The sequence below is a fragment of the Theropithecus gelada genome, chromosome 8 (genome assembly GCF_003255815.1).
Source record: "Theropithecus gelada isolate Dixy chromosome 8, Tgel_1.0, whole genome shotgun sequence".
Taxonomy (NCBI): domain Eukaryota; kingdom Metazoa; phylum Chordata; class Mammalia; order Primates; family Cercopithecidae; genus Theropithecus; species Theropithecus gelada.
Window position 1 is genome coordinate 28,831,826 of NC_037676.1, and position 12,268 is coordinate 28,844,093.

The following is a 12,268-nucleotide window of genomic DNA, read 5'->3' on the forward strand; positions in this document are numbered from 1 at the left end:
ACAAAAAAAAAAATTAGCCAGGCGTGGTGGCGCATGCCTGTAGTCCCAGGTACTCAGGAGGCTGAGGCAGGAGAATCACCTGAACCCAGGAGACGGAGGTTGCAGTGAGCTAAGATCACGCCACTGCACTCCAGCCTGGGCAACAGAGCAAGACTCCGTTTCCAAAAAAAACCAAAAAACAAAAATTGCTTTCCTTAGGATAGAAAGAACTTCTCAAAGTTAACATTTTAACATTTAGATAAATTACAAAACAATGGACAACTCAATAGAAAAAAAATACAAAAAGAGAACTACAAATTGCTAATAAGCATATAAAAATATCCCCAGCTTCACTCAAAACTAAGCCAAATCCATTGGCAAAGACAAGAGACAGTGCAAGCAGACACTCTTTTGTGCTGTGGGGGAGTACACATAGGTAGTTTTCTTGGAGATAAGTTTGTTTGTAGCTCTCAAAGTATATATTCTTTGAGGTAGCCCTTTCACTCATGCAAACCCGCTTGCAGATGTTTACATGGATACATTTAGTGGGGGAGAGTATGGATGTTCAAGCAGCCTTGTTTTTTGGTTTTTGGTTTTGTTTTGTTCATCTGAGCCTTATTTATAAGAGCCAAAAAAAATTCTGGAAATATCCTAAATGTCCTTCAGAAGAAAAATGGTTACATTATAGTAAATCTATTCATAGAAATACAAGGCAGTCTTAAAAAGAATGAGGAAGAGCTGTAAGTGCTAACATGTGAATATGTTCAAGACACACTGTTAGGAAACTGCAGGGACCCATTCATATTTTAAAGTTTATGTGGAAATGTGGAAGAGTCCCCGAGAAGCTCAATAGGAGAGTGGGCAAGAGGAGATTTGGAGAACTTTTAGTCTTTACTTTTTGTGCTTTTGTACTGTTTGAATTATTTTTCTTTTTTTTTTTTTGAGACGGAGTCTTGCTCTGCCGCCCAGGCTGGAGTGCAGTGGCCGGATCTCAGCTCACTGCAAGCTCCGCCTCCCAGGTTCACGCCATTCTCCCGCCTCAGCCTCCCGAGTAGCTGGGACTACAGGCGCCCGCCACCTCGCCCGGCTAGTTTTCTGTATTTTTTTTTTTTTAGTAGAGACGGGGTTTCACCGTGTCGGCAGGATGGTCTCGATCTCCTGACCTCGTGATCCGCCCGTCTCAGCCTCCCAAAGTGCTGGGATTACAGGCTTGAGCCACCGCGCCCGGCCTGAATTATTTTTCTTAAGCATATATTCAATTTTTAATTTTTTTTTCTTAAAATGTTTAGGAAATGGTCAGGCACAGTGGCTCACACCTGTAATCCTAGCACTTTGGGGGGCCTAGGCGGGTGGATCCCCTGAGCTCAGGAGTTGAAGACCAGCCTGGCCAACATAGTGAAACCTCATCTCCACTAAAAATACAAAAATTAGCAGGGCATGGTGGCACACGCCTGTAATCCCAGCTAGTCAGCGGGGCTGAGGCAGGAGAATCACTTGAACCCAGGAGGCAGAAGTTTCAGTGAGCCGAGATCACACCACTGCACTCCAGCCTGGGCAACAGAGCCAGACTCCGTCTCAAAAAAATAAAAATAAATTTAGGAAACATAAATAGCTGCTTATCATTAGCCTCTGTATAATCAGATCTCCACCATGATATGTATTTTATTCTATGGTAGTTTTAAGGGCATCTATTTCCTTTTTAACTTTTTCTTTTGAAACAATTTTAGATTCTGAAGAAGTTGCAAAAATCATACACAGAGATCCCCTGTACCCTCCACACAGCTTGCCAGAGTCGTAAGATCTTACATAACTGTAGTTACCAAAACCAGGAAATGACTGTGGTACAATACAATTAACTAGATGGTAGAGTAAAAGCCATCTATTTTTATTGTGATAAATTCTATATTCTGACTGAAAGTGTTCAAAATTACTTTTAGCTTCTTTTCTGTATTTTGATTTCTGTAATTTGGGAGTTCCTTGTGATGTAAGGGAAGTTTAGGGTTGCTTCAGCTTTATGCTAAGTTTGGGTATCATCCATTAGAAGTCAAGGGAATTAATCTTGATTTTTTTAAAAAGACCATATTTTGTGTGTAGGAAAATGACATAGCAAAAATTACATTAACTTATTTTTCTTTTTCTAGCAAATACTGGCCCCTCTTTGTTCTATTTTTTTACATCCTTTCACCTATTCCATACTGCATAGCAAGAAGATTAGTGGATGATACAGATGCTATGAGTAACGCTTGTAAGGAACTTGCCATCTTTCTTACAACAGGCATTGTTGTGTCAGCTTTTGGACTCCCTATTGTATTTGCCAGAGCGCATCTGGTAAGTGATTATCTTCTTCCATTAATAATTTTATATTGAACATGTGTTAAATTTTTCTCAAGCAAAGTTTTTGTTAATGACATGAAAAGAGATGAAAGACATAAGAGCCTAGAAGACAGAAATTAAAATCTCACTTTATTGTTTGTTCTTGTTAACTAAAAAAAGAGATATTTGAGAACGTGGCTTGGATCTGCAGCAGCTGTTGGCTTGCTAATACTTAACTGTCAGAGTTGAGCATATCAACTCCCCCGGTGCTGAACAACCCAGGCCTATCCTGTAAAACTTAAAATCTGGAAGACCTGAAAAGATGTATGTGCTCTGCAGGCAGAAGAGCACTGAAGAGGGGAAGGGGCTGGCTATGGGTACTCAGTTCTTCCTCCCAAACTCACTGATCCACACTTGGCGCCTTCATCTCTGGGGAGGTAGAGAAGACAGCCATATGGAGAAGGCAATTGTTTTCCCACCCCTTCAAAAGAATGTACACGGGTATGTTTCCATCTGTGATATGCTAAAATTTAATCTACTCTAGACAGATCTTTAGATTAAGGAAGAGTAAGCATATTCCTTTATAAACAGAAACCTGTAGAATTTTATGCTGCTTCATCTTAGCCCAGAAGTCAAGCTTGTTTTTGAATGGTCATTTCATGACTTTCTTTTTAAAGGAACCAATGGTAAATGAAAACAGTAGTATAAAAGTACCACTAAGTATGTGTTCAGCACTGTAACAATTACTGTTACAAGCCATGTTTCTTTTAGATCATAATTAGGACACAACTGGAGCCTTTTTTTTTTTTCATTTTCCTTTTGTTTTTCATGCCTGTTAACTGAGTGTATCTTATTTCCATAGATTGAGTGGGGAGCTTGTGCACTTGTTCTCACAGGAAACACAGTCATCTTTGCAACTATACTAGGCTTTTTCTTGGTCTTTGGAAGCAACGACGACTTCAGCTGGCAGCAGTGGTGAAAAGAAATTACTGAACTATTGTCAAATGGACTTCCTGTCATTCGTTGGCCATTCATGCACACAGGAGACGGGGCAGTTAATGCTGAATGATATAGCAAGCCTGTTGGGGGTATTTTAGGTGCTCCCTTCTCACTTTTATTGTAAGCGTACTATTTTCACAGAGACTTGCTGAAGGATTAAAAGGATTTTCTCTTTTGGAAAAGCCTGACTGATTTCACACTTATCTATAGTATGCTTTTTGTGGCGTCCTGCTGAATTTAAATATTTATGTGTTTTTCCTGTTTGGTTGATTTTTTTGGAATCAATATGCAATGTTAAACACTTTTTTAATGTAATCATTTACATTGGTTAGGAATTCAGAATTCTGCCGGCTCTATTACTGGGCAAGTACATCTTTTCTCTTAAAATTATTTAGTCTCCATTATTACAAAAAATTGTAAAAATAAGTTTTCAATCAGTCAGGATGACATCACTCCCAATGTTATGCAAACATGCAGATGGTTGGCATACCTTATAGACTATATACTCAGTGCAAATATAGCTGCATTTATACCTCAGAGGGGCCAAGTGTTAATGCCCATGCCCTCCATAAGGGTTGCTGGTTTTACTAATGACAGGTGTTTTGTGAATTGAAAATTATTTTATGGAATTGCTACAGAGGAGTACTTTTCTTCTCAATTGTTAGAAGAATTTATGTTAAACTTTAAGGTAAGGGTGTAAAAAACATTTTTGAGATAAGGTTTTTATTTATGTTTATTATCGTTAGAGTGAGTTGCAATATGGGAAGAAATGACACTGAAATTCCAGTTTTTGAATCCTGTTTCTATTTGTAAGTGAATTTTGTGATCTCCTATCAACCTTTCATGTTTTACCCTGTTAAAATGGACATACATAGAACCACTACTGATGAGGGACAGTTGTATGTTTGCATCATATATGCCAGAAAACCTTCCTCTGCTTCCTCCTCTTGACTTATTTTGTATGTTGTATATATTACATAAAATAACTTTTCAAATATAGTTTAATAACACTTAGAAGTGTTTACTTACCTGGAAAATAATTGCTATGCTGTACATTCAGAATGCCCCCTCCCCGACAAGGCCTTGCCATGATTAACAAGTAACTTGTTAGTCTTACAGATAATTCATGCATTAACAGTTTAAGATTTAGACCATGGTAATGGTAGTTCTTATTCTCTAAGGTTATATCATATGTAATTTAAAAGTATTTAAGACAAGTCTCCTGTATACCTCTGAACTGTTTTGATTTTGATTTCATCATGATAGATCTGCTGTTTCCTTAAAAAAGGCATTTGTTGTGTGAGTTAATGCAAAGTAGCCAAGTCCAGCTATATAGCAGCTTCAGAAACATACGTGACCAAAAAATTCCCAGTAACTAGGCATGATCAATTTATAGTGGTCGTTTACATCTAACAATTATCAGGACTTTTTTCGGGAGTGGGTTATAAAAACATTCAAGTTGGTCTAACAGTATTTTGTTAAGAATATTTGTTTGTATGTTTATTCAGTATACTTACATAAAAATTATTTCGCCATCAGCCAAAACTCAGTAATCATGACAGCTATCTTTTGTTGTTTTATAAAGTTTATTTCTCAAGAAAATGGGAATAAATTTGGGGTTTGTTCACCTTTTTTACTAAAGATGCCTAAAGCCACAGGTGTTATTGCCTAACTTAAGCCATGACTTTTAGATATCAGATGACGGGAAGCAGGATGAAATATCAGGATGAAATATTGGCATGTGGCTGGAGCCTTCACACTTGAGGCTGAAAGTGGCTTGTGGTATTATAATGTTCAGACTTGAAGAGGAAGGTGCAGGTACACATGAATTAGACAGCTGGTGAGACAGTTGGGAACTCTTTGTGCCTGTGATCTACTGGACTTTTTTTGCAGGAAGTGCATTCTCTAGTCCTTCCCCATTTTCTGTTCTAGATGTCAGTGCAGTGCACTGCTACTGTTTTATCCACTTGGCCATAGACTCTTTTTCTAACAGCTGCATATTCTTTCTATATACTAATTGCATTGGCAGCATTGTGTCTTTGACCTTGTACACTAGCTTGACATAGTGCTGTCTCTGATTTCTAGGCTAGTTACTTGAGATACGAATTTTCCATAGAATATGCACTGATACAGCATTACCATTCTTCTATGGAATGAAAACTTTTGATGATGAAACAATAAAGATTTTAAATACCTATTTTAGTTTGTGGGTGTTTTTGAAATGAAAATATATTGCACACTTTCGTTGTAAAGTGCATTAACCATTTTAATAATGTGATATAAAGCAAGATGACACTGGTGTAATGTTAGACTTGCAGAAGTTTCCATTCCAAAATAAAATGGAAACCATAGTAACAGATATTACCATGCAGCCCTGTGATTTTGAGCTATAGTAAAAGGATTGGTAATCTGAGAAGTAGAATTTTTATAAAATCTTTTACAAAAACAGTCATAGAAGGTTTTGTTGACATTTAAGACTACTACTGATCTAAAGGCAAAGTCCTACCTGTTCTTAAATTTTCAGAACATTTTTATGACTACTTACTATGTATTTTATTACCACTCATTATTATAGCATGTTACTTTTTGTGAACATTTTAAACAAAAAATGTTTCTTTTTGGTACACTATGAAGAGAGAAAAGTACTGTTCTCTTTTTTCAAACATTAATCATGTCCCAAATTGTCCTAATTATAATCTCATCATATACTTTAAAAAGTTAGGCCATGGACACTAAATCTCTGCTCTAATATGATTTTGGGGTCATTGTCAAAGTAATCCAGTTTTTTGGTTTGTTTTTTTTTTTGAGATTTGCTTTGTGCCTAGGCTGTAGTCCAGTGGTATAATCTCTGCTCACTGCAACTTCTGCCTCCTAGGTTCAAGTGATTCTCGTGCTTCAGCCTCCTAAGTAGCTGGGATTACATGCGTGGGTCACCATACCTGGTTAATTTTTGTATTTCTTGTATAAACAGGGTTTTGCCATGTTGGCCACACTGGTCTCAAACTCCTGGCCTCAAGTGATCCCCCTGCCCCTCAGCCTCCTGAGTAGCTGGGATTATCGGCATGCACCACCACGCCGGGCTAACTTTCGTATTTTTTGTAGAGACGGGGTTTTGCCATGTTAGCCACACTGGTCTCAAACTCCTGGCCTCAAGTGATAACCACCACCGCCCCCCACCACCACTACCTCCCCGAAAAAAGTGCTGGGATTACAGGCATGAGCCACCACACTTAGCCAAAATAATCCAGATTTCTAAAGTCTAGGATATTTATATTGAATGTGACTAGATTCTTAAGTTTCAGATAACTTTTAATCAATGCACCAAAGTTAACAAGCAACACATTATTGTTAAGTGATATGTGTGTTTTAGGTTCCAGGAGGCTTTATGATGTATACGATTGGTGGGAAATTGAAATTCGTATTTCTTCCCTATAATCTTGTATTGCCCTTTCTTTCAGTGAAGATTAGGAGCTCTGATTTTATTACAGGTCTGTTCATTTTATGGCATTCCCAAGGAAGAAAACATATCCTCTAGGTAAATATTTCAGATCAATGAAGCTTAACTTACTAAGAACTAATGTTTGTTTTACTGTAATCGTTTGAACGTATTAAGTGGATCCTACACTTGTGCTTTCTTAGAATATATTAAACCATTTTAATTTTGCCTTGGTAATTTAGGACTGTCATCATAAACTATGTCCCCCCCCATCGTAAGTGGCTGCAGACCTGTAGTTTTCTGAAATTGTGTTTTTGATCCTTTTCGTACAACTGAGTATTTGTTTCTAGCACCCCTTAACTTATTTTGTTTCCAAGTTGCTGATTTACAGTATATTAGGAAGAGTGGAAAGTGGTCAAGGAAAAAAATAAGGCAATCAAGCTTATTAAATCAATTATGTAACATTTCTGTACACAGTACAACGTCAGTGAACTTAATTAGGGTGCCTCCTACCTCTTGCACAAATGAAATGCTTTGTGATAGGTATTCTTCCTCTTGAAAGGCTTTTTTAAGAAAACAAAATTAATTTTTAACTGTATACTAGATAATCTGAGATTGCAAAAGGAGCACCACGTAAGGGAGGTGTTCCCGTGCTGTGCAGCGGAAGAAGCCTTATAATTAAGTTTACTACGCTTTAATGTAGGGCTTATTCTGAGCTCAAGATACTCATAGACCTTTATCTGATTTCTGGGGTCTTATATCTCACTTCACCCTTTGTGTTGAGTTACTAAAAGTTTAGGGATGAAGACAGATTTACAGATTATTTTTAGAAGAAACTTTAGACTGTATGGTTTGCTTCCAGTCTCTTGAAGATTATTTGAATTCATCTGTGATTTATGTGGCTTATGCCCATACACATGGTTAGTCACAGCGATTCAAATATTTACTGTTAAGCTTGTAAATTCCAGCAGAGAGTGGTGGGAACAGAGAAAATCCAAACCTGTTTCTATGAGTGAGAGATTATGACCATAAAGCATTTATCTTTCAACTGTAATTCTGGGGAGTTTTGTATTTAGAGGCAGTACTCCGTGTGTGTGTGTGTGTGTGTGTGTGTGTGTGTGTGTGTGTGTGTTTGTAGTGGGGGCAGAATCAGAATTTTTTTTTTACTTCAAAAGACAGTAGAGGCTGGGCGCAGTGGCTCACACTTGTAATCGCAGCATTTTGGGAAGCTGAGGTGGGTGGATCACTTGAGGTCAGACCTTTGAGACCATCCTGGCCAACATAGTGAAACCCCATCTCTTCTAAAAATAAAAAAATTAAGTCTGCTGTGGTGGTGGTGCCTGTAGTCCCAGCTACTTGAGAGGCTGAGGCAGGAAAATCGCCTGAACCTATGAGGCAGAGGTTGTAGTGAGCCAAGATCGTGCCACTGCACTCCAGCCTGAGTGGCAGAGAGAGACTCTGTCTCAAAAAAAAAAAAGAAAAAAACAAATAGAACATCTAATACTATGAAAGGGAAGTGTGGTGGCAGTTTACAACCATAGAAACCAGCAAATAGAATAAAATACTAAAGACTAAACCTGAGTATTTCCATGTCTGTTAGTTAAGAGCATTAGTATTTATTAATTATCTTGATATATAGTGTGTCTGGCATTTAATATCGAAAGTATCTTTTTCTCTTGGTAGATCAGTTTATTGTATAATATGTAAATACAACTATGACATAAAAGTAAATGAACTTGTGTAGATTTGGGAACCTCCCCAAAATAGGACAGATGTTTTCCTGAAAGCTAGGTTTACTTATGTCAGCTATTTGAGGATTGTTTCTAAAAGGGTTTACAACTGAAACAACTTTCTAGGATTAAACCAAGTATAGATGGATTTATTTTTGTCAGGGTCTAAATCATCAACTTCCAAAACATAAGCAAGAATTGGCTCTAAACATTAACTGAGTGTAGCAGTGAAGACAAAGGTGTTAGTACCTGAGAATTAAAAGAAAAAGAAGGTGGTTTCGAGCTCTACTTCATACCAGAAATGATGTTTGTCATTTACTCATGTAAATGGCCTAGTGATTTAAATTAAATAATTTAATGTATTAAATTATCAACTAAATCAAAACAGTGATTAAAACAGTGATTTCAAAAATACATACATTTAAAAACCCAGATGCTAAGAAATGTCCAATGAATTAGGTAGAAACAACTTGGTGTTCACATCTCTGTATTTCGCTTCAGGTATGTCATGAGATACTTACGCTGAAATTCCACGTTTGGTTTCAGCTTTTCCTCTAGAAAACTACCCTGTTGCCAGTGGCAGTTACATGCCACATGACAGCATTCCAGGTACTACTGGAAAGAGGAAAATCTTGGAGCACAGTCCGTCTCTGAAGTGGTAATCTAATGAGATAAGAGAGACAGAAATATATCAAAGGAAGCTGATTCCTCTCCAAGCCGAGAGAGAAGTGTGGAGTTCACGGAAGGGAAAGATCTGAGAGGCAGAGGCTGGGTGGGGGGCCGTTTTCTCTGGCGGGTCCTGTGTCAGCCAGCAGGGTCATAGGGATGTGAGAGTTCCTCTGGAGCAGCAGTCTGGGGTTCTTCAGCGTCCTGGGGTTTCAGAGGCAATTGGGGACAGCTTTTTGATTCTGACACCCTGATCTCGAGACCCCAGATACCATGGAGATATAAAAAGTGGTGAGATTCAGGCTATATGTTAAAGAAATAAAAGGTTTGCTGATGAGTTGTGTGGAAGAGAGAGTGTAGTCAGTGATGACTACCAAGTTTTTGCTCATCCGTATCACCTGGGTAGGAGTAAAGGCGTAGTGAGGGGAGAGATTGAAAATAAAAACCAAGGTTCTGGACCACAGATCCAAACTGGTTCATCCTATCCACCCGTTATTTAGACATGCCACGATTTGCCTTGTTTCAGACCCTTGCCAAACAAAACACTATTCAGAGTTGGGACGCTAACTTTGTAACCGTTTTCTTTTCTTTTTTTTCTTTTCTTTTCTTTTCTTTTCTTTTCTTTTCTTTTCTTGAGATGGAGTCTTGCTCTGTCGCCCAGGCTGGAGTGCACTGGTACGATCTCGGCTCACTGCAACCTCTACCTCCTGGGTTCGATTCTCCTGCCTCAGCTTCCCAAATAGCTGGATCACAGGCATGCGCCACCACGCCTAGCTAATTTTTTTTTTTTTTTTTTTTGTATTTTTGGTAGAGACAGGGTTTAACCATATTGGACAGGCTGGTCTCAAACTCCTGACCTCAGGTGATCTACCCACCTTAGCCTCCCAAAGTGCTGGGATTACAGGCGTAAACCACCATGCCCGGCCTTTGTAACCATTTTTTAAATTCCTGGAGGGTTTACGTTTTGTAGCACACATCACAGCATAAGGGCTACACACCAGGTTCTGGAGGCAGACCACCCAACTTCTAGCTCTTCTTGATACTAGCGGTGTAACCTTAGCCGAGTTATTTAACCTGTGTCCCATTTCCACATGTGTAAAGTGAATATACTAATAGTATCCACCTCATAAAGTGGTGGTGAGATTTAAATGTAACCCGCAGCGAGCTCACGTAGATAGGGAGTGAATGATAGATGTTAGCCGTTACTTTCACTGTTTCTTACCAATTACCTGTATTGCTAAGCAGTTTCCTCTTCTAAGTGGACAAACTCTTTAAAAACACATTTTAATGATCTAGTGGACTAAGCATGTGATCCTCCCTATCCCTACTCCTGCACCAAATCTTAGAAATGATACACTTGTGTGTGTGTGTGTGTGTGTGTGTGTGTGTGTGTAGCAGAGACATAGGCCAGGCATGGTGGCTCACACCTGTAATCCCAGAACTTTGAGAGGCTGAGGCGGGTGGATCACTTGACGTCAGAAGTTTGAGACCAGCCCCGCCAACATGGTGAAACCCCCTCTCTACAAAAAAAAAAAAAAAAAGCCAGGTGTGGTGGCTCATGCCTGTAATCCCAGCTACTCCGGAAGCTGAGGCAGGAGAATCTCTTGAACCTGGTAGGCAGAGGTTGCAGTAAGCCGAGATTGCACCACTGCACTCCAGCCTGCACAGCAGAGCAAGGCTGTCTCAAAACAATACAAAACAAAAAAGAACAGAAAAATACATTGGCAAAGTTAAAACAAGAAAGGGAAGCCTTGGTGGATCTGAAACTAAGACATTTCTGAGAAAACGAAAACATACGGGATCATATTGAAGAGGGAAACTGCAGCCTAAAATGCTGCTAGCAAGCGTGGAAAAATACTACCATAAAAGGTGGGAGCTCTGCCAAAGAGCCTGTCATCGCTACAAGTGGTGGAATCCAGGAGCAGGAGGGGACTTATTGAGGCAACTTGCAAGGAGAGGACTTGGGGGGCCACAGGGGAGCAGCCAAGCCGGCAGATACCTGCCTAGCTCCATGTACACATGCGTCTCCGTCTCACCCTCCATTCTGGGCCAGAGAGAACACGTTTCCTGCAGTAGCGAGGATAAGAATACCAAGTCTGGAAGAGCAGCCATCCGGCCGTCTGCTCAGCAGCACCTCGTTTTCATCCCTAATGCTGGGAAAATCCTGTGCCTCTCCCTTTAGTGAGACCCACAAGCAGGCACGTCTGGCCGTCCAGCCAGGGGGTCTCCGTGCAAAGAGGATCACTCAACAGCGCAGGAAGAAAACAAATTCGGAGAACTCACCACTGAGGAAACAAGAGAACGCACCAAAGCTCCGTTTTTACAGTTTTAAGTATTGGAGCCACCCACCGGCCTAGGAAGACCCTAACAACTGTTGTACAAAGTCAGGCTGATGAGGGTTAGAGAATATTTTACATTTTTTGCACCCAAATTCAATTAGGCTGCCCAAGGACTGAACCCTAGGGAAAACACTTCATTTTGGTTTTCCCCAGAGGCTCTTTGTTTTATCACAAAGATGAATTTGATTCAAAGACACATAGTATAATCTTAATACGGATAAACCTTATTCACCAATGTATTCTCCTTCCTTTAACACTCGTCCTGAGACAATGAACCCAGAACCTGCCATCTGCTTGGATAGGAAGGTAGGGAAAAGTTATGCTCGGAATGACATATCTTACATGACATTTTTTGTTTTGTTTTGTTTTTTTGAGATGGAGTCTGGCTCTGTCACCCAGGCTGGAATACAGTGGTGTGATCTTGGCTCACTGCGACCTCTGCCTCCCCGGCATAAGCAATTCTCCTGCCTCAGCCTCCCAAGTAGCTGGGATTACAGGCACCCGCCACCACACCCAACTCATTTTTGTATTTTTAGTAGAGACAGAGTTTTACCATGTTGGTCAGGCTGGTCTTGAACTCCTGACCTCAAGTGATCTGCCTGCCTCAGCCTTCCAAAGTGTTGGGATTGCAGACGTGAGCCACTGTGCCCAGCTTACATGACATTTTGGATACCCACCTAGAACCCTGCATGGCCCATTGTGGACATTTATTCGAGTTGGAAAACTCTCTGATGGAGTCCAAATGGGCTCAATTATGCTGCAGCAGCGAACGACTCCCAAATCTCAGGGCTAACAACAAAGGTTTA

At 39.8% G+C, this 12,268-nt stretch overlaps 1 protein-coding gene across 3 annotated transcripts in view; it reads left to right on the plus strand.

The window, feature by feature from the left end:
• The window catches only part of LEPROTL1 (leptin receptor overlapping transcript like 1), a 45,290-nt gene that overhangs the window by 8,178 nt on the left and 24,844 nt on the right, over positions 1-12,268 (plus strand). For 2 of the 3 annotated variants that reach the window (XM_025393445.1, XM_025393447.1), the window contains exons 3-4: positions 2,121-2,307; positions 3,155-5,488. In XM_025393445.1, coding sequence (XP_025249230.1) covers positions 2,121-2,307; positions 3,155-3,271 — 304 coding nt within the window. In that variant the 3' untranslated portion in view covers positions 3,272-5,488. Of the gene's footprint in view, positions 1-2,120; positions 2,308-3,154; positions 5,489-12,268 lie in introns of those variants that run through there. The other variant, XM_025393446.1, reaches the window with a different exon arrangement.